The sequence below is a fragment of the Clinocottus analis genome, unplaced genomic scaffold (genome assembly GCF_023055335.1).
Source record: "Clinocottus analis isolate CAN_PGR_092001 unplaced genomic scaffold, fCliAna1.0.p SCAF_49, whole genome shotgun sequence".
Lineage (NCBI taxonomy): Eukaryota > Metazoa > Chordata > Actinopteri > Perciformes > Cottidae > Clinocottus > Clinocottus analis.
Window position 1 is genome coordinate 515335 of NW_027176206.1, and position 26169 is coordinate 541503.

A 26169-nucleotide genomic window follows, 5' to 3' on the forward strand; every position below is an offset into this window, starting at 1 on the left:
TAAAGTTGTAAATGTTCTGCAAATACTTTGGCTGATTTCCTAAAAGGTTCAACAGAGCAATTATAAGTTGAAGTGTTACACACGAGCAGAGAACTGCTGCTAGTAGTACCTCAAAGACACTAGTGAATGAAGAAGAGATGGACGTCCTCTAAAGACACTAGTGAATGAAGAAGAGAAGAGATGGACGTCCTCTAAAGACACTAGTGAATGAAGAAGAGATGGACGTCCTCTAAAGACACTAGTGAATGAAGAAGAGATGGACGTCCTCTAAAGACACTAGTGAATGAAGAAGAGATGGACGTCCTCTAAAGACACTAGTGAATGAAGAAGAGAAGAGATGGACGTCCTCTAAAGACACTAGTGAATGAAGAAGAGATGGACGTCCTCTAAAGACACTAGTGAATGAAGAAGAGAAGAGATGGACGTCCTCTAAAGACACTAGTGAATGAAGAAGAGATGGACGTCCTCTAAAGACACTAGTGAATGAAGAAGAGATGGACGTCCTCTAAAGACACTAGTGAATGAAGAAGAGATGGACGTCCTCTAAAGACACTAGTGAATGAAGAAGAGATGGACGTCCTCTAAAGACACTAGTGAATGAAGAAGAGAAGAGATGGACGTCCTCTAAAGACACTAGTGAATGAAGAAGAGATGGACGTCCTCTAAAGACACTAGTGAATGAAGAAGAGAAGAGATGGACGTCCTCTAAAGACACTAGTGAATGAAGAAGAGATGGACGTCCTCTAAAGACACTAGTGAATGAAGAAGAGATGGACGTCCTCTAAAGACACTAGTGAATGAAGAAGAGAAGAGATGGACGTCCTCTAAAGACACTAGTGAATGAAGAAGAGATGGACGTCCTCTAAAGACACTAGTGAATGAAGAAGAGATGGACGTCCTCTAAAGACACTAGTGAATGAAGAAGAGATGGACGTCCTCTAAAGACACTAGTGAATGAAGAAGAGAAGAGATGGACGTCCTCTAAAGACACTAGTGAATGAAGAAGAGAAGAGATGGACGTCCTCTAAAGACACTAGTGAATGAAGAAGAGATGGACGTCCTCTAAAGACACTAGTGAATGAAGAAGAGATGGACGTCCTCTAAAGACACTAGTGAATGAAGAAGAGATGGACGTCCTCTAAAGACACTAGTGAATGAAGAAGAGATGGACGTCCTCTAAAGACACTAGTGAATGAAGAAGAGATGGACGTCCTCTAAAGACACTAGTGAATGAAGAAGAGATGGACGTCCTCTAAAGACACTAGTGAATGAAGAAGAGATGGACGTCCTCTAAAGACACTAGTGAATGAAGAAGAGATGGACGTCCTCTAAAGACACTAGTGAATGAAGAAGAGATGGACGTCCTCTAAAGACACTAGTGAATGAAGAAGAGATGGACGTCTCTAAAGACACTAGTGAATGAAGAAGAGATGGACGTCCTCTAAAGACACTAGTGAATGAAGAAGAGATGGACGTCCTCTAAAGACACTAGTGAATGAAGAAGAGATGGACGTCCTCTAAAGACACTAGTGAATGAAGAAGAGATGGACGTCCTCTAAAGACACTAGTGAATGAACAGAGAAGAGATGGACGTCCTCTAAAGACACTAGTGAATGAAGAAGAGATGGACGTCCTCTAAAGACACTAGTGAATGAACAGAGAAGAGATGGACGTCTCTAAAGACACTAGTGAATGAAGAAGAGATGGACGTCTCTAAAGACACTAGTGAATGAAGAAGAGATGGACGTCCTCTAAAGACACTAGTGAATGAACAGAGAAGAGATGGACGTCCTCTAAAGACACTAGTGAATGAAGAAGAGATGGACGTCCTCTAAAGACACTAGTGAATGAAGAAGAGATGGACGTCCTCTAAAGACACTAGTGAATGAAGAAGAGATGGACGTCTCTAAAGACACTAGTGAATGAAGAAGAGATGGACGTCCTCTAAAGACACTAGTGAATGAAGAAGAGATGGACGTCCTCTAAAGACACTAGTGAATGAAGAAGAGATGGACGTCCTCTAAAGACACTAGTGAATGAAGAAGAGATGGACGTCTCTAAAGACACTAGTGAATGAAGAAGAGATGGACGTCTCTAAAGACACTAGTGAATGAAGAAGAGATGGACGTCCTCTAAAGACACTAGTGAATGAAGAAGAGATGGACGTCCTCTAAAGACACTAGTGAATGAAGAAGAGATGGACGTCCTCTAAAGACACTAGTGAATGAAGAAGAGATGGACGTCTCTAAAGACACTAGTGAATGAAGAAGAGATGGACGTCTCTAAAGACACTAGTGAATGAAGAAGAGATGGACGTCCTCTAAAGACACTAGTGAATGAACAGAGAAGAGATGGACGTCCTCTAAAGACACTAGTGAATGAAGAAGAGATGGACGTCCTCTAAAGACACTAGTGAATGAAGAAGAGATGGACGTCCTCTAAAGACACTAGTGAATGAAGAAGAGATGGACGTCTCTAAAGACACTAGTGAATGAAGAAGAGATGGACGTCCTCTAAAGACACTAGTGAATGAAGAAGAGATGGACGTCCTCTAAAGACACTAGTGAATGAAGAAGAGATGGACGTCCTCTAAAGACACTAGTGAATGAACAGAGAAGAGATGGACGTCCTCTAAAGACACTAGTGAATGAAGAAGAGATGGACGTCCTCTAAAGACACTAGTGAATGAAGAAGAGATGGACGTCCTCTAAAGACACTAGTGAATGAAGAAGAGATGGACGTCCTCTAAAGACACTAGTGAATGAAGAAGAGATGGACGTCCTCTAAAGACACTAGTGAATGAAGAAGAGATGGACGTCCTCTAAAGACACTAGTGAATGAAGAAGAGATGGACGTCCTCTAAAGACACTAGTGAATGAAGAAGAGATGGACGTCCTCTAAAGACACTAGTGAATGAAGAAGAGATGGACGTCCTCTAAAGACACTAGTGAATGAAGAAGAGATGGACGTCCTCTAAAGACACTAGTGAATGAAGAAGAGATGGACGTCTCTAAAGACACTAGTGAATGAAGAAGAGATGGACGTCCTCTAAAGACACTAGTGAATGAAGAAGAGATGGACGTCCTCTAAAGACACTAGTGAATGAAGAAGAGATGGACGTCCTCTAAAGACACTAGTGAATGAAGAAGAGATGGACGTCCTCTAAAGACACTAGTGAATGAAGAAGAGATGGACGTCCTCTAAAGACACTAGTGAATGAAGAAGAGATGGACGTCCTCTAAAGACACTAGTGAATGAAGAAGAGATGGACGTCCTCTAAAGACACTAGTGAATGAAGAAGAGATGGACGTCTCTAAAGACACTAGTGAACAGTGAACACACTCGTTCCAGCAGGTACTTGTGATGCTGTGTTTCTCACGTTACCTTGGTTTGGACGTTGACCTGGGCTGCCTTGCTCATGAGCAGCGCGGCCATGTCGGCGTGGCCCTCCTGGGCCGCCAGGTGCAGCGGGCTGACCCCCTGCTTGGTCAGGCTGGTGGTCTCTGCTCCGTACTGCAGCAGCACCGTGGCGATCTCCATCTGGTTCTTCTTGGCCGCGATGTGGAGCGGAGTGTAGCCGTTCTGCCAGAGAGAGACGGTCAGTGTGTGTGTGTGTGTTTGTGTGTGTGTGTGTGTCCAGCACGGCAGCACATCACGTCACACACACCACACTAGTGACAGAGGACGAGGCTGCTGTATCTTCACTATGAACCACATGAGTCCTTCATGGAGAGATCCCTGTGAGACACACTGTGTAGTGTCATCATCATGAACACACACTGTGTAGTGTCATCATCATGAACACACACTGTGTAGTGTCATCATCATGAACACACACTGTGTAGTGTCATCATCATGAACACACACACAGAGTTGTGTCATCATCATGAACACACACTGTGTAGTGTCATCATCATGAACACACACACAGAGTTGTGTCATCATCATGAACACACACTGTGTAGTGTCATCATCATGAACACACACACAGAGTTGTGTCATCATCATGAACACACACTGTGTGTAGTGTCATCATCATGAACACACACAGAGTTGTGTCGTCATCATGAACACACACACAGAGTTGTGTCATCATCATGAACACACACAGTGTGTGTTCATGATGATGACACTACACAGTGTGTGTTCATTATCATGAACACACACTGTGTGTGTTCATCATCATGAACACACACAGTGTGTAGTCTCATCATTATGAACACACACTGTGTGTTCATCATCATGAACACACACAGTGTGTAGTCTCATCATCATGACACACACTGTGTGTGTTCATTATTATGAACACACACAGTGTGTAGTCTCATCATCATGACATCACTGTGTGTGTTCATCATCATGAACACACACAGTGTGTAGTCTCATCATCATGACACATCACTGCTTCCTGTAGCGCTGCTGGCAGACGGAGGAGGAGCTGCTCCTCACGGCTCCTGAACGATGAGCGACTGGATGTTTGTGTAGTGAAACAATGTAAATAACACAATAGACTCACAGCTGAGCGATGACCTGCTGCCTCTAGGTTTCATGTCTCAATACAAAAATACAAATATATATAATATGTAAAGACGACCGTTGACTAACAATATAAAGTGTGTGTGTTGCTCCCTGCAGCACCTGAACAGCTGACCTGTGAGCTCACCTTGGCCACCGTGTGGGGCGACGCCCCTTTGTCCAGCAGCAGCAGCGCCACCTTCTGGTTATCGTAGTGAGCTGCGACATGCAGCGGGGTGAGGCCGCTCTGACAAAACACACACACACACACACACACACACACGCACACACACACACACACACACACAGAAAAGAGTAAATAAACGTCATCACACGTTTTCAAAAGAGATTAAAAACTTTGACATGCAGCGGTTTGACCGACACATTTAAAGAGGAGACGTGATGTCATTTATACGTCATAAACAACACAACATTGGACTCCAACTGTAACGATGAGGAGGGATTTTACCTTTCCAGCTAAGTCCGGCAGCGCTTGACGCTGCAGCAGAAGTTTGGCCACATCCAGGCTTCCGTACTTGGAGGCCACGTGAAGGGGAGTGAAGCCTTTCTGTGAGGACGTACAGCACATTCACTCTGAAGGATCATCCACATCAGTCGTATGTTACCAAACACATGCGTTATCATTATGGAATTATTTCCCACATGGATGCATAATCTGTGTGCTCGTCATGGGCTCTGAGCGACAGCAACATGCAGAGATTCACCGACCGGAATGTTTACTGATGACAGAATACTGCTGGATGCTAAATCAAAGTCAAATCTCATGAGGTGTGACTCCCTGGGGGACAATGGCTACACAGAACAATAGGAAGGACTCCGCCCACTCACGTGATGACGCAACGCTTGGTAACCTGAACCAACACTATGAAATATGAAATGAACCCTTTCACAAGCAGAGCAGCAGAGGGCGCCCTTCGGCTGCGTGTCACTGCACAGAAGCACACGATCAGCTGTTCATGAGCAGCCCCGCCCAGAGATGAGCCTTTGTTCATCAAACCGGATTATATCTGGACGGAGGAGAGCGGACACGGCTTCCTGAGACGGAGGCGTAAAATAACACCGAGCGGGTGGAGGATGAGGAAACTGTGAACACGCCGCATAGAGCGACGGCGTCATCCTCGCATCAAAACAACTTTCCTCTGATTTGGTCTCTAAAGCGACAGCCACGCCCTTCTTCCTCACGAGGAGGAGGAGGAGGAGCTCTGGACCCTGACCAGCAGCCGTGAAGACGTTCAGTCCTCCAGGCGAAGAGACGAGCAGCTGCTGGTGACCACCATGAAGCAGCGGTCAGACAGAGCGACGGCACTGAGCCTCTTCCTCCAGCTGCTCTCAGGAGTAAAGGTGTTCACACCTGCCAGGATGTTACTCCATCCTGAAGGGGAAGCTCTGTTCTTGTGAACACAGCAGCCATCTTTATCTGTTTCCTGTTTGTTAGGATTAGCAGACGCATGTAACTCCCGCTGAACCTCAGAGTGCTGTTTCTTCACTAAAACATGAAGTGCAACATGCAGCAGGTGTTTCTTCTTCTTCATGCTCAGGAATCCTTAATTATTAAGGTTGCGAGGTTCCTGGCAACGACTTTGAGAAATTGGCAACTAACTGTTTTTCTTTGGTTGCCATCAGTGCAACCAACCGCTTCTTAACGTTAAATATGGACAGCAACCAGCAATACCTGCCTCCAAAAGGAATTCATGTTTCATATTTGTTGCATCAGTGACTTAAAGGACTTTGTTCCAGAAGCGCTGATTTCTTTTAAAGACAATAGCAAAGCACATTAAGATGTTTGAACGGTAAACTATTTGAATCATTTAAAATATGAGGAGACTAAAACAGACATTCTACTTTTCGGAGTCAGCATTTGAAAGGTCGGTCTGAGCCTCTGCTGCTGCCGGAGTGTTTCAGTGCGGTGAAGCCGAGCGTCCTCGCCCACCTTGGTGGCCAGCGAGTGGGACGCCCCGGCCTCCAGCAGGACGGAGGCCGTCTCCTCCTGCCCCTCCCTGGCGGAGATGTGGAGCGGGGTGTACCCGTTGGTGGTGGCGGCGTCCGGGTGGGCCATGTGCTGCAGCAGCAGCTGCACGATCTCCGTCTTTCCCAGTCGGGACGCGATGTGGAGCGGCGTCTGGTCCTCCTGGAAGAAGACAGAATGAAGTCTGCATCTTGTGCCGCACGGCGGCCCGACACCGAGTCAACGTGTTCAGGTCACGGCGGCTCACCCGCGCCCTGGCGTCCACCATCGCTCCGTTCCTCAGCAGACACCTGACCACCTCCACCTGGCCGGCCCTGGCCGCCATGTGCAGCGCCGTCTCCCCCCGCTGGACGCGACACACACACATTCAAACGGGATGAAACCGGCTGGCCGTCGCCTCAATACCTGCAGACGCCATTCTCACGTAAAAATAAGTGAATCTCCAGAGACTTTCACTCACAATGTTGCTGACGTCGGGCGAGGCTCCGTTCTGCAGCAGCAGCAGGACGATGTTCAGGTGGCCCATGAAGGCCGCCACGTGGATGGGAGTCAAACCAGACTGGAAGCAGGAAGAGAAGCCGCAGAGCGGCGGCAACACGCCGGTTACTCTAGTGCATGATGTCATCAATAAATACTGTCTCCTACAACGCCCCGTTATCACACAACTATCCACACACGACGATGACAAACATGTGCAACAACACAAACTATGCAAAGGAGTCATGTACTTTGTTAAATGCAATGTTCAGGGGACCAGGCTGTCTCTACTTTTATGGACAAATGTTTTCCATTTCTTTTCTCACAGTGCAACATTACATTATCATACACACTACACAGCTTGTTGCATCAAAATGAGAAGAACTTCAACAATACATCATTACATCATCTAATTAGGTATAACCCAAAACAAAACAATACAATTATAACCCCTGATTTAAATCCCATAACATTATGAACTAATGTAATAATATGCATTTATTAATTTAGTTCAGTTAAGAGTCCAGTACATCAACTTTAAAGTATGATATCATTAGCGATACATTTGATATCTGCTCTAATGTCCGACATAACCTTCAAATGTTATCCAATTATGATGGAAACACACAAGAAAGAAAAGCTTCGAGGTCCTTGTGACTCATTCTCCTCTCAAGTCAAAAGTTGAACTCATTAGTGATGAAACTCACTTCATTCTTTTCAAGGTTATGCTAATGTGAGCTAACGTCATATTGCTGCAACGTGGTGACTGCTTGTGCTACCTTTAGCATTAGCATTAGCCCAAACGCAACACTCCCAGTGAAACATGTAGTTTCCTGAATACGTCCTTCATAACCCTAACCCTAACCCACAGTCTATATTTGAATATCATGTGTATGTTTCATTTGGTTCCTATACGAACATGAAGGTGTGGAACGGGTTCAGGATCAAGCCAGACCTTTGTGACTCATCTCTGTTGTACTGCACGCTGTCTACAGGCGCTCTTTGCTACGCTGTGAGGTCAGCGGGTGGACAGAAGCAGGGCGTGTACCTCAGTGATGGCCTGGATGGAGGCTCCGTATTTGACCAGCAGCTCCATCACTTTCACTCGGTTCTTCTTGCAGGCGATGTGCAGCGGTGTGAAGCCGTTCTGTCACATGGAAACAGTAAAGCGTGAACCGGGGCTCCGTTAACCAGAGCGTGAGTCATCAGAGGTGTGGCCCGCGTACCAGAGCCCTGGCGTTGGGGTTGGCCCTCTTGTCCAGCAGCAGCTTGGTGACGCGGTAGTGGCCGCAGTGGGCCGCCACGTGGAGCGCCGTCAGGTAGTCCAGCGTGACGTCGTCCACAGGAGCCTGGTGCTGCAGGAGGTGTTTGACGCATTCGACATGGTCGCCTTGCGCCGCCATGTGAAGAGGAGACAGCCCATTCTGAGAGGAGACAGAGATCTTTACTTTGATGCAGACGGAGAGAAACGGAGGAAAGAAAAGTGAATATTAGACACGAGCACAGCTTCACATGAAGGCCAGTGTTGCTCTGTCTGCTGCCGCGTGAACGGGCAGCTGCATGCTAACACAGTAGCAATGATCTAAATAAAGCTCCGGTTTGACAAATGTGTCTGACGTTCACATTGGATTTATCCATATGTTAATTGTTTAGTTTTTATCATACTACTGTTGAAATGAAGGTTTATACATTTTAAATGCAGTCGTACCAAGAACCCAAAACAAACACAGATACAATGAGTATTGTGTATTTTTTAGCATAAATCAATAGACTGATAGCATCCTTGTGCCCGTGTGAGCCTGTAGGAGACGTTTAAAGCCACACACACGACTAGTGAAGCCCATGTAGACCTTCAACATACAGACAAGTGACCAGAGTCAGTCTTTTTGCCTGGACCTCGAATGCATCTAAAGCCACGTGAGAGTGGAAGCAGACGCCGCGTTGGGTTTGAAGCAAGGCCGGGTCGTCTCAGCATGAAGTAGAAAACAAACGGACTTTGGTCGACAAAGTGTTTCATCACATGTGAAGGCTTGGCTGGATTGACCCTTCATGCTCTTGTTCCATTCATGGCTCACTTCTTTTCATCTGTTAACCAACTCATACCACACTGTTTCAGGAAGTGAAAGACACACCTTGGTCCTGGCCAGCAAGGGGGCCCCTCTCTCCAGCAGCAGCTCCACCGCCGGGTCGTGTCCACTGCGGGCCGCACAGTGGAGGGGAGTCAAGCCGTCCTGCAGAGCACACACACATCCAGTGATCCGATACGCACCGATATGGACTGGGTCTTGGCTGTTGAGGTCAAAGGCTAGCCTCGCTAAGCCTTCACAAGGGGGAGGCCGTGAGCGTTCTCACAGTACTCACCCTGGTTTTAGCATCGATCTGAGAGCCGCGGTCCAGCAGCAGGCCCACCATGTTGGTGTTGCCGCGCTTGGACGCCACGTGCAGCGGAGTGATGCCGTTCTACAGAGAGGAGCGGACCTTCAGTACCAGCATTTTCTTTTAGTGAGACACAGTCAAGCTATTTGTGAAAAGGTTCCTAGTTGAAATGCATCCCACACTCCTGTAGTTGTGTATGAGGGGTGATTGTTAGTGTTGTCACATCTTTACAATCATAAAACACATGCCATGTGCAAAAGCAATTGTTGAAACTGAATATAGAAGTTAGCCTCAACTTTAAAGGTAAAGTGAGTATTCAACTGAGTGTCTTCAAGATATTTTATTTCAAAATATAAATATATCTGCATTCAAATGCTGTCTTGTGTTTTTAGTTCTACGTTGAGTTGCTGTTCCCTGCTTGAGCTGCTGAGAGGATCTCATAGAGGCCTTCTCTCAAAGCCTCAGCGCCTCCGTGTTCTCGTACAGGTGCTCCCATGAGGCTTAGTACAGCGCAAGGTGAGAAAAAAGAAGCTATTTTTAGCGACACTGCTCGCTTGGCTGAGAATAGCACATCTGAATGTGTTTTCTGGACGACATTAAAAACTGAAAGGAGCCTGAAAACTGCAAAGAGGGAAATGCTAAAGTTCCCCTAAATCACTGTCTGCAAATGAAACGAGTGTGATGTGTGTAATGTGTGTGATGTGTGCTCTGGTGGATGAAAGTGTGCGTCCTCTCAGACCAGCTTCCCCTCCGGCCGCCTACCCTCGCCGTGAAGTCCACCGCGGCGCCGCGGTTCAGCAGCAGCGTGGCCACGTTGACGTTGCCATAGTGGGCAGCGATGTGAAGCGGGGTGAAGCCGCTCTGGAAGACAGGAAGGAGACGGACACACAGAGGTCACTGACCTTTCCTTCATGACCTTGAACTGTGAATCATGACTCTTGATCTGTACTCTTCCCAGCATGCAGCAGTCGCATCAAGCACCACAGGTGAACACGAACTAAACTTAGCAAAGAAAATAAAATCAATTATTTTAAAAATGTCACAATCTGTAGCACTCATACACACAACCCCGAAACACCCACACACACAACCCCCAAACACCCACAACCCCAAACCATTCACACACACAACCCCAAAACATTCACACACACAACCCCAAAACATTCACACACACAACCCCAAAACATCCATACACACAACCCCAAAACACCTACACACAACCCCAAAACACCCAAACACACAACCCCAAAACATCCATACACACAACCCCAAAACACCCACAACCCCAAACCATTCACACAGACAACCCCAAAACATTCACACAGACAACCCCAAAACATTCATACACACAACCCCAAAACATCCATACACACAACCCCGAAACACCTACACAAAACCCCAAAACACCCAAACACACAACCCCAAAACATTCACACAGACAACCCCAAAACATTCACACAGACAACCCCAAAACATTCATACACACAACCCCAAAATATTCACACACACAACCCCAAAACATTCATACACAAAACCCCAAAACAACCGCACACACAACCCCAAAACACCCATACACACAACCCCAAAACAACCGCACACACGACCCCAAAACATTCATACACACAACCCCAAAACATTCACACACACAACCCCAAAATACCCAAACACACAACCCAAAACATCCATACACACAACCCCAAAACAACCGCACACACAACCCCAAAACAACCGCACACACAACCCCAAAACACCCACACACACAACCCCAAAACACACACACGACCCCAAAACACCAATACACACACAACCACAAACAGTCAGGATGTCACTTCCATGCATGGTCTCAAACACAGGAAGAAAAGTCAGAGAAGGCCTTTTCTTGGCTCAAAATCAATTTGAGATGAAAATAACAAAAAGTGAAACAAAACAAATAGATGAACAGAAACCAGAGAGTCATCAAGACAAGAAGATGAACAAACAATATTAGCTCCCAAACAACACCAAATCATAGTGAAATCATAAAGAGGGAACATTTCTGTTCAACACCAAAGTGCACTATGCATCATAGAAGAAGGAGTTAGCAATGAGAGATATATGAGAAGGTTATAGATTGCAGGTTGCAGTAGTTGTGAGATTCTTGCCTTACCTTGCCATTCTGTGAGTGTGGTCCGATTTAATGTGAAAAAGTTGTTTACAAAAGTGTGAAGAAAACAGTGACTAACGTGATGGTTTAAAACTTTACACAGTCAGAAGCTTAGCATGGTGCAAATGAAGGTAACGTTGATGCAACATGCGGTTCAATGCAGCGCTTCAGCAGCTAGCTGCCATGTCTTTAGCATGTTGTCTTTAGCATGTTGGCGTCATATGAAAAGCTACAGAAACACATGCATCTCATCGCGTTTAATGTTTATAGGACCAGGGGCGCCAATATTAAAATAAAATCATTTCATCAATTAAAATGTTTCTATTTGTGTGCATGAAGGATTTTGTAGAAGAAAAAAAAAGCATATTAATTAACATGTTTGAAAATGCAAAATGGATATTAGAAGGAAATTCTATTTTCGGGTAAGTTTTCTAAAGCCAAACTGTGAGGTTACATTACATTACATGTCATTTAGCTGACGCTTTTTATCCAAAACGACTTACATTGTTGCTCAATGCACCGTAGGCACGGCAACGGGCAACAATGAGGGGTTAAGTGTCTTGCTCAAGGACACAACAACATGGACTAGCGGAGGCGGGGATTGAACCACCGATCCTTTGTTTGATAGACAGGCATGCTAACCACTGAGCCACAGTTGCCCCCCAAACTATGCATATTGCATCAATTACATGTTTAGAAATGGCAGACACTGAAATCTAATTCAACTGAGTGATGTCCTATTCATAGCTAATATTGTTATCATGGAAAGATCTCCTTTATAATGAAATATGGACAATTACAGATTCAACTAAATATTTGCATTTTCAGTATTTACATAGTCTGCATATTTAAAATAAAATAAAAACTATTTGACTTTTCATTTTATTAATGTCTTGGTCCTGTTGTGCGTTTTTTCAATTTAATTTTTAGTTATTTTAATTTTGTCAGCATTGGACTTCCATACTTAAGGTCTTAAGGTAATATATATATATATATATATATATATATATATATATATATATATATATATATATATATATGTTGCCTGAATGAAAGCAGTACTTGTTTGAAGCAGTTCATAGGGCAGACATCATGCAGCACGACATAAACAGACTGGTTACACATTCAGAGCTGCTCACGAGAGACACCAGCACATACTTATCTACAGCAGGAGAGAAACGTGATCATTCAAAATAAATCAATAAACCTTACACCTCAATAATGATGTCGATGTATTAAAGGTCAGACACAACAGAAACAAAAGGTCGTCCCGAGATGCTGACAACATTTGAATAAACTGTGGATCAAACAATAAAAATGCATAAAGACAGAATGAAATAAGACCTGAAGCTGAAAATGACAGGCGGCCTGAGATGAGGACGCCGTGTCAGCCGTGCACGTTGACCTCTATTTACACTGTAAAATGAACCAAATGATCTTTATTCACGCCATGCAGTGCTGTGAAGGGAAGTATAGACACGAGATGGGAAAGAAAAGTGAAATAAGAAAACGGAGGTGGTGAATGTGTGGAGCGTCGAAGGAGCGAGTGTATACCTCAGTAGTCCTATTGACCATCATCTGAAGCAGCAGAACGAGGAGGGAAAGATCATCAGTTAGAGGAGGACACACTTGTGACAGACTCACCGGCTGGACGTGGTGCTGCCGCTCGCGTCGCTGTGAGGCTGACGTGAGTTACACTGGTGGCACGTGGTTATCCCAATCACAAGGTGTTACTTCTTCCTCTTGTTTTCATTATTAATAATGTCTGGCTAACCTGGACCGAACGCGTCTCTTTACGGGGTTAGTGTCGTGATTACAGATGGACTCTCCCTGTGTTGTCGGGGAGGTTGCAGTGATGGTACTCTGGACCAAAACAAGCCGACTTTACCGTCTGCAAGCAGCCCGAGCTGCTCAATGGCAGCAGGAAGTTACACTGATCCAAAAGCAGGAAGTGAACACCATCCAATGGACTCTGGCTTGTGAAATTGCTCTAATTGATTATAACAATGAATTGACTGAACAGCTGCTCTTTTCAATAAGATTCTTGGCTGGAAGGAAACAGTTCATGTGGTCGCTCAACATTCTGGTCGATGCATCAACCGCTGCCTTGTGCAGTTAATCGTCTCCACTCAAGCCACGTCACTCAAGCCACGGTCAGAGGAACCGTTGGTTCCCACATCATCAGGGAGCCAATGACAGACCCCCCCTCCCCTCCACCAATAGATTGCATGCAGCCTTGACCAACACCACCATACAACCTGCAGACAGAGGCACACTCCATGCAGCTACACTTAGACACCGGCAGCGAGGTCGTGTGTGAGAGGTGGTGAAGAGAGGAAGGAAAGAGCCTGAGGGGCGCGGCACGAAGACACTGAACAAGAGAGATGCTCAGACACATGGAAACAACACAGCTTTATGACATACAACAGGTTAGTGTCTGCTGTCAGACTCTAAATCATACTCGTAACGTTGGAGGACCTTATTTACACCTGCAGTGATCGTTATCTATATTTCATCTTGAGAGAAATTAACACCAAGTTTCACACGACGACTCCAACCTTTAATACAAAATAAATTGAGTTGGAAAGAATAATGGCAGAAAGAGGCCGACACACCCGTTCAGGAATGAGAAGGGAGAAATGGTATTGGACGGTAGGAATAGGGACACTGTTGCTGGCCATTAAAACACTTTTCTGTGCTTCTTTGCTCAGCAGCCACACGGATCTCACATGAAGACGGTTCCTGAAGCTTCATGCTGTCAATGCGCCTTCACCCAGAAACTATGACATCACAGCTACGTGTGTCTGCACTTCCTGCTCAGGTGATTGTGTGTCTACCTGGTCCCTGATTGTGTATTCCCTTCACCTGCTGCCTCGTTGTGTCCGCCTGTGTCTCGTTACCGCTTGTCTCTGAGCATGTTAGTCTCCTGGTCGGTTCCGACTGTGTTCCCTGTGAGTAGTAGTCTTTCTTTTGTTAAAATTATGACTTTGAGCTGTTGCATTTGGGTCCTAAGTCTCTCAGCTTCCTGTGACTGTTCGTACATGTACTGAACACCTTGTTAGTGAACAGTTACAGTTCTTTGTGGACCTCCACCACTCCCTGATAGGTTTTATGACAACATCACGCTTCATCTGCTCTTCCTGCTCATTAGCGATCACAAGAGGTCACGGCCTCTGCTCTATTGGATCCTCTCTCATGGCTTCCTCTGAATCCTCCTTCCTGATGACACATCAGGAAGGAGGATTCACATTTAAATGTCTAGCACCGACTGGGCCACGCAGGGTAGAAGTGTAGTCATCTATGGAGAATATGATGACATGACCTTAACATTTCAAATATAAATCTTTGTCATGGGCTTGAATCTCATCAGTGAACACGATCATCTCTCTGTGGGCCACGACAGCTTTGCCTGACATGAACAATTAGACTCTGTGCATTTGAAGATCAGAACAGCGTGATCAGATTGTTCATTATCGAGATAACTTAGCCCGATACAACTTACAGTTTAATAGCAGATGTAAACAAGGTCTTTCCATCTGAAGACTCTGAAAGGACTCGAGTGTTGCTCCAAACGTTGACATTTAAAAGACTGTTCTATGCTTTACCGTCTACATTCTGTACTGCAGATCTTTTTTAGCGGAACCTACTGCATTTCATAGAAATCCTCCTGATTATGGACACATGGGCCAAACAGCGCCGCATGAGCTTGACTTCCACGCGTACCTTGGACTGGACGTCAGCATTGTGGTCGTTCTGGAGGAGCAGGGCGGCTGACTTGGTGTCGTCCTTGCGTGCAGCGATGTGCAAGGCCGGCAGGCGGACCTTGCCTTTGGTATCATTCTCCAGGAGGACAGACACCACCTGGTTGTGTCCCTGCTGGAGGGCAATGGCCAGAGGGGTGAAGCCATCCTGATAAAGAAGACACGAGGATGAGCTACATGGCGTGTTCCAGCATCCATCATTTATTAATGTGAAACACTCTAAACTATGATCTCCAAAGTTCTAACTGGTTTGGATGAAGGACATCCAATGAAGCAATGCATTCTCAAAGTCTGGTTTTCAAGTGATTACCAAGTCTCAAATAACAGCTTCTACCAATAAAACTCGACTTGTCCTCCAGGCTCACCAGGACGGGCCGGAGCTTTATTGATTAGTTCTCACTATAGATTTACTCCCTGTAGTAAACAGTGACCATCCAGCAGCTCAGGGATGTCTGTGTTTTGTCAGCGAGTTAAATGTCTTGATGAATACTAAATGGATTGCCACGCATTTTGTGAGGACATTTATAGTCCCCAGAGGATGAATCCTAATGACTTTGGTGACGTCCTGATGGTGGTGTTGATGTGGTCGTGCGCCATGACATTTCAACATTTGTCAGGATTCCCACAGGTTTTCTAATGACTTGGTTCCACTAGCGTTCCACCAGCGCTGAGTGGAACGTTCCAACATCTCCAGGATGGATGCCATCAAACGTAATACTTACATTTTTCTCCCAAATATCTGTGAAATGTTATTTGCATCTTTCTTGTATGTGCTTTGTGTTCAGTCCAAATGCATTCATTGTGCTGCAGTGTACTGAATTTGCCTTAGTCTTAGTCTTGCTAAATACAGACTCCTCTCACCTCAGTCGCAGTGCTCTGGTTGCCTCCATTCTCCAGCAGGTATCGCACCACGTCCATGTGATTCTCCTGGGCAGCCATGTACAGAGGAGTGAATCCGTTCTACAGCACACAAGAGAGGTTAGCAATGAAGTCCAGCTCATGAACATGCACTTAATCAATGAGATCAATAGTCTCTAGCATGTTGTCAGTGATGAGATACAGGAGATGACATTGCCTCTCGAGAGGATAGGAGCCTTCGAAGCAGCAGAGTCCGGCGGCTCACCTGAGACTGAGAATTGATGTCAGCTCCTCGCTTGACCAGGAGCTTGACTACTTCTGCCTGACCGGCTAGGGAGGATATGTGAAGTGCTGTGTTTCCTTTCTGGGTGAATAGAACATAGAAGAGGACGATGAGAAGAAGCCTTTCCTTCACTCAGTCGTGTGCAGATCTCCACCAAGTCGGACTCCCCTTCCCTTTCCCAAAAGGTGGTTTCAAGTGTCGCTCCCCCACTGATTGTTTCCTCACATTGTGCCAAACTTCAGTGGAGTTTAACATCTTGGGTTTGGGATTACGCTGCAGATGCCCGGGTTCAAAATGAGACTACATTCTTCTATGGATGTCATCTTTTAGCAGAAATGTGGCCTGCATGGGGCTGGTTTTGTTGTAGAGATTAGAGATGTGCACTACAGGCTTACCACTGCAGAGATAATGAACCAGTGTAATACACTTAAACATTGGAATATGTTATATGTTCAGCACTAAATAATTCAATACATGACTGCATGACAGCTGAATGCCGAGAATGAAAAGATAGGTGACAAAGTAGGAATATCACAACAAGAGTAGTATCTTCATCCTGCTCATACATTCTGCTCTCTACGACTCTCCAACGCCACCAAGGTGCTCGCACCACACACTGTGAGGACACACACATCCTGCTTGGCAGGAACTGAAGGTCCACGCAGCAGGAAGCTGAGGTGGCCTACCTTTGTGGCCGAGTCCACTGCAGCACCTCGCTCCAGAAGCTCCTGGACCAGATCCACATGGCCCTCCTTGGCTGCCAGGTGCAGCGCGTTGAGACCATTCTGGAACAAGACAAGGGCAGAAAGGTCAGGCCCAAAGAACCCAACACCAACATCGACCGAGGACAGGTCCACTGGAAAGAGAATTACCTCCTCCAGCGGGTCCGTCACAGCAGCCTGCGCTCTGCTTTAATTTAATATGCGTCTGTCCTCTGACAAGTGGAGGGACGGACCGAAATATCAACGCTTTGGCAATCAGATGTTGTTCCATGTTATGCTGGTGTGGAGCAGAGCCAGTCCATGGAATGAAGATATAAATGGGTGTGTGTTTGTTGTGCAGGTCCAGCAAAAATCTTTATTTTGCACGGTGCCGTGTTGATCCCTTTTTAATCAAATATGATTGTCTTTGCTAGTGATTTGTGATGGTAGAGAAAATAAATGAATACTTGGGGAAATTCTTAACCAAACTAGAAACACATTTCAAAACAGCTGATTTAAGCTAGAAGGCTAAATATATATCAAAACACAGATACTACTTCTGATTTCCCTTAACTTAAATGTGGTCGTTCAGTGGAGTGATGTTTGAAGTTTAAAGTTCTCATGCTATTAATATCTGTCGGGCTCTTGGTGTCACGTGAGGAGGTGGGACATGAGCTGAGAGATGTCACGGTGAAGGAAACACTCCATCACTGACGGCTCGCTCCCGAATGTTTGAGCTCAAATGGTTTTGTAATAAACTGACTGAAGACTAATTTACAAAGGCATAACTGGGCTTATCCTTTGTGCTTTAACGGAGCATTTTTCAATGAACCAAGTACAAATCTGAGCATCATTTCAAAGCCCATGTACATATCCAGCAGACACAGAGACTCATATTTCTAACAGGTGTACAGAAACACCTGATGACATAAACCTAAATATTCACCATCCTTTTAGTGGATGTCCCCCCCCCCCCCCCCCCCCCGAGTCTGAGAGACATCTGTCTCTCTAGGAGCTAAACGTCTTGCACATCTTTGGAGAAGGATCACTTTCCTGATTGAGAACCAAAGCAATGAGCTCAACGGCTCAAGGAGGAACGTGTATTCGTGTTCTGTCAGGTTTCTACTATGAGCATCACATACTCATTTGATCCATTGTTAATTTAAATAATATTGATTTGTGCAGCTTTATTATAATTAAAATGATGCAACAGCCTCCCGTTTTCTTTCTGATCTTTAAGCAGAAGAAGTGAGCTGGTTGTTCCCTACAGTTTGCTCTTCTCCTTTCCTAAGACCTAGCACTGATTAATAACCCTTTCAGCAGCACTAGCATCGGGCTGCAGCATGAAAACAGTCGATAAGTAATTTCCTAACCGTCATCACTCCGCCCCCTGAGGCCGATGGCCCACCATACTCCTGGGTCCCTACAGAGGCTCCCTGTGGGATACCAAGAGAGTGTGCTCACCCTAGAACCATCTCACTTTGCTTCAGCTGTGTTTGCCCAGATGTACCCCACAGCTGGCAGCAGGCATCTGCTCAGCAACAGAGCAGAACATGTTTTTTCTTTAATCAGCTGACATGATAAAGCACCTGGCCGCCTCCTGTTGGCCTCATATCACCCGACACAGCCAACGTGTTGGTACAACTGCTGTATCCAAAATGCTCCTTCAAACAACAGAAAAGTTTCCTTTTCATTGAGTTCATGTATGGTTTTCTGAGGTTCGGCCTTGTTATTTTTCATGGAAATGTTCAAAAGCACAATAACGTGACTGTGAAACGTATTCATTTCAAATATGTTTTTCCTGCCTTGTTTCTCTGAGAATTCTATTTAAATGTTGTAGTTTGCGCACCACATTGGTTTACGTCCAACGCTCAGTGCAAACCCAGGAAGTAGTGTGCACTTTATGGCGTGATGCGTAACCCAAGCGTGTGAAGCATGAAGTGAGCCGGACCTTAATTCTACGTTTACATCGTCTTGCTTGGCCTTAGAACTTGATAAATATGTCCGGTCAGAGCTTTGACTTAAAATGGAGACGTCATTCTGATATAAGTACATTCATGAAAAATAGCAGATCCGAAAGATAAAGCATCCAAGTCAGTTCATAAAAAAGCATGTCCAGAAAATGTAGGACAACTGTGGGGCATCAGTGAAGACTTCCAACCCCCACCCCGGGGTTTCTGTCTGGCTCTTCATCACAACGATCCCTCAGCACCTGTCACTGTTCTCCCATAGAAGACCAGGCGATACGTTTCAGCTCTGACAACTGCAGAGATGAACTTCCTCTGTCTTTTGTCCCAAAGGACAACAGTCAGAAGGTTTTGGATGAAAAAAGTTGTCCCCATTTGGTCAGTGAAGGACGTTTAATCACCCCGACAGATGACCCATGTCAGATGTTCTTCATGTCTATAACTACATGTCAAAATAATGGATGAATATTGGCTCTGTATGCAAAATCTTGACATGTTTGAATTCTTTATTTTTCTAATATAGACGACTGCTATAAACAAACAACCTCCAATTCTGCCATGCCCCCCCCCCCCACCCTCCTCCTCCCCATGACCTCCATTCACCTCAGGGAGACACTAACCCTTCATCACCCTCCATGCCTTGCACGCCCACTCTCCCATCATGCAATCTGTTGCCTCATTCTGTCGGCAGCATGAACACAATCACGAGGGGACGTTTCCCAATTATCTATTTGATCTATTACGCAAGTATTTAAGTGGTAAAAAACTAATTTAGCAGTTGTCTCGGGGGAGGTGCTTATGTCAGAGTAGGCGGCGCCTCATCAGCGCAGAATGTTATTGATCTCTAATCAGCTTCAGAGAACACTGAAACACGGATGTCCATTAGTCACTCAGGAGCTTCTCAAAGGAATTAAAAGTATCAACGATCTGCTCAACACGAGGCTATTTTTTTAAACATGATTTTTAAATATTTCTGAGCGTCTCTGAAACGTTCTGTAGTCTTTACTGCACTGTGTTACTTCATGGTTCTGGTGGTTGGTGCTGAGCGCAGTGGGACGGTTGTTGAGACCAGAACAATGAATCTAAACACTACCAGAGCTACAATGAGCTAGATGAATCTAAACACTACCAGAGCTACAATGAGCTAGATGAATCTAAACATGACTAGAGCTACAATGGACTAGATGAATCTAAACACTACCAGAGCTACAATGAGCTAGATGGATCTAAACACTACCAGAGCTACAATGAGCTAGATGAATCTAAACATGACTAGAGCTACAATGAGCGAGATGAATCTAAACATGACTAGAGCTACAATGAGCTAGATGAATCTAAACATGACTAGAGCTACAATGAGCTAGATGAATCTAAACACTACCAGAGCTACAATGAGCTAGATGAATCTAAACACTACCAGAGCTACAATGAGCTAGATGAATCTAAACACTACCAGAGCTACAATGAGCTAGATGAATCTAAACATGACTAGAGCTACAATGAGCTAGATGAATCTAAACACTACCAGAGCTACAATGAGCTAGATGAATCTAAACACTACCAGAGCTACAATGAGCTAGATGAATCTAAACATGACTAGAGCTACAATGAGCTAGATGAATCTAAACATGACTAGAGCTACAATGAGCTAGATGAATCTAAACACTACCAGAGCTACAATGAGCTAGATGAATCGAAACACTACCAGAGCTACAATGAGCGAGATGAATCTAAACATGACTAGAGCTACAATGAGCTAGATGAATCTAAACATGACTAGAGCTACAATGAGCTAGATGAATCTAAACATGACTAGAGCTACACTGAGCTAGATGAATCTAAACACTACCAGAGCTACAATGAGCTAGATGAATCTAAACACTACCAGAGCTACACTGAGCTAGATGAATCTAAACATGACTAGAGCTACAATGAGCTAGATGAATCTAAACATGACTAGAGCTACAATGAGCTAGATGAATCTAAACATGACTAGAGCTACAATGAGCTAGATGAATCTAAACATGACTAGAGCTACACTGAGCTAGATGAATCTAAACATGACTAGAGCTACACTGAGCTAGATGAATCTAAACATGACTAGAGCTACAATGAGCTAGATGAATCTAAACACTACCAGAGCTACAATGAGCTAGATGAATCTAAACACTACCAGAGCTACAATGAGCTAGATGAATCTAAACACTACCAGAGCTACAATGAGCTAGATGAATCTAAACATGACTAGAGCTACAATAATCTAGATGAATCTAAACATGACTAGAGCTACAATGGACTAGATGAATCTAAACATGACTAGAGCTACAATGGACTAGATGAATCTAAACATGACTAGAGCTACAATGGACTAGATGAATCTAAACATGACTAGAGCTACAATGGACTAGATGAATCTAAACATGACTAGAGCTTAGGGAAACTACAGACTTGGTTTCCGGAAATACATTTTGGTGTGAAAGTTCATTTTTGATACCAAAACACAACAATCTTGTATCAAGGTCCATTTGCCACTTTGCCCAAAGCTTTCACACACAGCTTGTGGGCAGGGAGTGTTTTCGTCATCAAATCACCTAATTGTGTAACTTCAGTCATTGATGACAAGTGGTCACATACTGATCTAGAGATTCAGTCATGGAGGTTTAAGAAAGCACAAGGAAGCTCCAGTGTTGTGCTCTGGCGTCTTGACGTAGCATTATGACATGTGGAAGGAAAATGAGTTCATACAAGGCTAAATAATACATTGGTTAAATGACTTCTTCTTGACATACTTTCCTTTTTAAATCTGTTTTTGCATTTCTACAAGAGCAAGACAGAAACATAGCTGAGAGAAACACATGCAGGAGACACATATCACACACCAGCAAATCTTACATTTCCACTCCATGTGCCTTTTGTTTACCCGGCTGGTCACCCTGGCTGTTGCCAGGAGAGGAGTGTTTACCTCCTATCAGGTTGCATTGAACGTCTCGTCCATGGCTGGAATGCTAATGGGCTTAGAGGAAGCTAGATAATGACTAGGCCTAACTCATGAAACACTCCCAGATCAAACTCAGTCCTCTCTGCTACTGGAATGTAGAGCCATTTTCATGATAAGATTAGTGGCGGACATTGGAGCACATTAGCTCCTCGAATAATACATTCTGTGGAGTGTCCGATAAGCCCCATTGGACTCACTCAACAGGCACAACTGTATCACATGACTATGCAATGTTAACTTGTTGTGACAAACCCATGTTTTATTATCACCGCCGCAGTTCCCCTCAGAGCCTTTTAGCCTTTTCAGGTTATGGTTTTTGGTCATCAGCCAGAAGAAACGCTCTTCTCAGCCTGGTTTCTAGTAGCTGCTTTCACTTTTAAAGCTCTGATAAACCCACTGTTCACCTAGCATGAAACAACACATACACATTTAGCTGTGGTACATTGAGCAGATGAAAATATTATGATATAAAAAAGATTGTGGACCTTCATCGGGTGGACACGAACACAACTCCAAATGAATTATAATCTTCCCAGAGTCTTAAAGTAGGATGGGGCCTAGACTTAGCTTATAGTTAGGCTGGCTCAGGTCTAACTGTAGACCTGGTTCAGGTCTATAGTTAGGACTGGTTCATGTCTATAGTTAGGACTGGTTCAGGTCTATACTTAGGCTGGTTCAGGTCTATAGTTAGACCTGGTTCAGGTCTATAGTTAGACCTGGTTCAGGTCTAAAGTTAGGACTGGTTCAGGTCTATACTTAGGCTGGTTCAGGTCTATAGTTAGACCTGGTTCAGGTCTATAGTTAGACCTGGTTCAGGTCTATAGTTAGGACTGGTTCATGTCTATAGTTAGGACTGGTTCAGGTCTATACTTAGGCTGGTTCAGGTCTATAGTTAGACCTGGTTCAGGTCTATAGTTAGACCTGGTTCAGGTCTAAAGTTAGGACTGGTTCATGTCTATACTTAGGCTGGTTCAGGTCTATACTTAGGCTGGTTCAGGTCTATAGTTAGGACTGGTTCAGGTCTATACTTAGGCTGGTTCAGCTCTATACTTAGACCTGGTTCAGGTCTATAGTTAGGACTGGTTCAGGTCTATACTTAGGCTGGTTCAGGTCTATACTTAGACCTGGTTCAGGTCTATAGTTAGGACTGGTTCATGTGTATACTACTCATTATACATACCATGTGTATACTACTCATTATATGTACCATGTGTATACTACTCATTATATGTACCATGTGTATACTACTCATTATATGTACCATGTGTATACTACTCATTATATGTACCATGTGTATACTACTCATTATATGCACCATGTGTATACTACTCATTATATGTACCATGTGTATACTACTCATTATATGCACCATGTGTATACTACTCATATGTACCATGTGTATACTACTCATTATATGCACCATGTGTATACTACTCATATGTACCATGTGTATACTACTCATTATATGCACCATGTGTATACTACTCATATGTACCATGTGTACACTACTCATTATATGCACCATGTGTATACTACTCATATGTACCATGTGTATACTACTCATTATATGCACGATGTGTATACTACTCATATGTACCATGTGTACACTACTCATTATATGCACCATGTGTATACTACTCATATGTACCATGTGTATACCTCTCATTATACGTACCATGTGTAAACTACTCATTTTACGTAACATGTGTATACTACTCATTATACATACCATGTGTACACTACTCATTATACATACTATGTGTACACTACTCATTATACATACCATGTGTACACTACTCATTATATGTACCATGTGTATACTACTCATTATGTGAATAGTTTCTGTCATATTCATGTAATGAGCTGTAACTCTGTTATTGATCATTCTGGTCACATGACATCTGCAGCGTCTGTTCATCCTGGAGAGGATCCTCCTCTGTTGCTCTAAGAAGCTTCTTCTTGTTTTCCTGTGAAAGGGGTTTCTGTTGTTCCTGATCCGATGTGAGGTCCTGGGACAGGATGTCTGATTTTGAGCTCCACAAAATAAACTGGATTGAACTCTGTGTCTGCTGAATGTTTCCGGGCAGCCGTTTGCTAACTTGTTGGCCGTAACAACTTCACAGATGAAACGTGGCCAAAAGTCCCTGAGTCAGCTGTAAGGAACTGACGCTGCCTCGGCCCTGATGGGATATTCCCTTCACCTGTCCCTGTTGCAGGCCCCTCCTTCCCCTCGTGCCCTGTTTGATTGTGGCGTCCTGCCCTCATGGTTTCCACCTGTGCGTCATCACCTTCACCCTCCTCTTGTATTTAAACCCTGTTTGTCTTCTGCTCCAGTGTCTGAGCGTACTGTGTTAGCCGTTTGTTTCCTGTTTGTCTTTTGTTGCTAAACAATTGACTTGACATTGTTGTCCTGACAGAAGTGTTGTTGTGAGGACTCTAAATGAACTGTAGTCTCAATGATAACACCATTTCCCCCTGTGATGAGTCCTGTTGTGTGATCTGTCTCCTACCTGATTGCAGGTGCTGATGTCCACTCCTCCTTTCAGAAATTCCAAAACCTTGTCGATGTTTCCTGCTCTCGCCGCTCGCAGGAAACTGGTGTTGCTGTCCGACTGGAAGAGACACAGGAGAAGGACATTTTCATAAAATCATCGACATAACGTCCGAACACACATACATTTCCCCAGCCCTAACCCAAGGACTGAAGTCTAAATTAATGTGCATGCATAATTAGACGCATACGGTTTCCTCGGGGGGAAGGTGTGTATGTTTGAGCTTTGGGAAGGACATGTCGCCCGTTAGTTTTTGGATGCTGACTGCGCTGCAGTTGGAAACGGACCAGGACTGGAAGGCGGAAGAATGATTCAGCATTTTCCTCCTGTGGAAAAACACTGTGACGCTTATTTTTACTGCACTCAAACTGCACTATCCCATCCAAGAGGTCAGTTTCAGAAATACCAGCACCACACTGGAGGTATCGGGACTCACTGTCCTGCTCATGGACCCTTCAGGGGAGGGCTTGTTTGTTTCTTTTGCAAAGGTCACAGGTCATCAGCTGGCTCTTTCTGTGTTGACAGTTTTTAGAGTTTCCCTCCTTTCCTTCATCACAGTCCGTCATTCAGTCTCTGACAGCAGTGCACATTGTCACATGTAGAAAACAGAGATCAGGTATGAATGCAGCCTGGTGAAGCACAAACTGAGCAGTGACACTGCAGCACTTCACAAACACACAAATAATCCTGGTCCTATGGTTCCACCTGATCTGCAGTCAGCTGTCTGGCTGCTGCAGAGAACTGCATCGCATCAGTGAGACTCACGACTGCTGCAACGCCGCCGCTATCACCTCAAAGAACCATATTAATGCTTCTCCATGTTTCAGTCCACAGTTTACACATAAAACGCAAAACATCACAGAACGCTTCATTAAAAAAGTCTGAAGTTAACTTGCAGAGACTTACAGGTAGCTAGGGTGCTAGCATATAGGGCATAGAGGTCTATGTAGCCCTCATCATGTTTTCTCCACTGGCAGGGCACCATAGAGGTCTATGTAGCCCTTATTCATCATGTTTTCTCCACTGGCAGGGCACCATAGAGGTCTATGTAGCCCTTATTCATCATGTTTTCTCCACTGGCAGGGCAACATAGAGGTCTATGTAGCCCTTATTCATCATGTTTTCTCCACTGGCAGGGCACCGCAGAGAGATATGTAGCCCTTATGCCTCATGTTTTCTCCACTGGCAGGGCACCATAGAGAGCTATGTAGCCCTCATATTTTCTCCACTGGCAGGGCACCATAGAGGTCTATGTAGCCCTTATTCATCATGTTTTCTCCACTGGCAGGGCACCATAGAGGTCTAAGTAGCCCTTATTCATCATGTTTTCTCCACTGGCAGGGCACCATAGAGAGCTATGTAGCCCTCATCATGTTTTCTCCACTGGCAGGGCACCATAGAGGTCTATGTAGCCCTTATTCATCATGTTTTCTCCACTGGCAGGGCACCATAGAGAGCTATGTAGCCCTCATCATGTTTTCTCCACTGGCAGGGCACCATAGAGAGCTATGTAGCCCTCATCATGTTTTCTCCACTGGCATCCAGGAGGGC

At 44.7% G+C, this 26169-nt stretch overlaps 1 protein-coding gene across 11 annotated transcripts in view; it reads right to left on the reverse strand.

The window, feature by feature from the left end:
• Window positions 1–26169, reverse strand: part of ank2b (ankyrin 2b, neuronal) — a 153441-nt gene that overhangs the window by 48845 nt on the left and 78427 nt on the right. For 10 of the 11 annotated variants that reach the window (XM_068599596.1, XM_068599595.1, XM_068599604.1 and 7 more), the window contains exons 2-18: window positions 24577–24678; window positions 17087–17185; window positions 16383–16481; window positions 16121–16219; window positions 15222–15407; window positions 13053–13076; window positions 10118–10216; window positions 9341–9439; window positions 9112–9210; window positions 8206–8403; window positions 8028–8126; window positions 6963–7061; window positions 6750–6848; window positions 6467–6664; window positions 4985–5083; window positions 4664–4762; window positions 3385–3582 (exon numbers count right to left, since the gene is read on the reverse strand). In XM_068599596.1, coding sequence (XP_068455697.1) covers window positions 3385–3582; window positions 4664–4762; window positions 4985–5083; window positions 6467–6664; window positions 6750–6848; window positions 6963–7061; window positions 8028–8126; window positions 8206–8403; window positions 9112–9210; window positions 9341–9439; window positions 10118–10216; window positions 13053–13076; window positions 15222–15407; window positions 16121–16219; window positions 16383–16481; window positions 17087–17185; window positions 24577–24678 — 1995 coding nt within the window. Of the gene's footprint in view, window positions 1–3384; window positions 3583–4663; window positions 4763–4984; window positions 5084–6466; window positions 6665–6749; window positions 6849–6962; window positions 7062–8027; window positions 8127–8205; window positions 8404–9111; window positions 9211–9340; window positions 9440–10117; window positions 10217–11501; window positions 12447–13052; window positions 13077–15221; window positions 15408–16120; window positions 16220–16382; window positions 16482–17086; window positions 17186–24576; window positions 24679–26169 lie in introns of those variants that run through there. The other variant, XM_068599600.1, reaches the window with a different exon arrangement.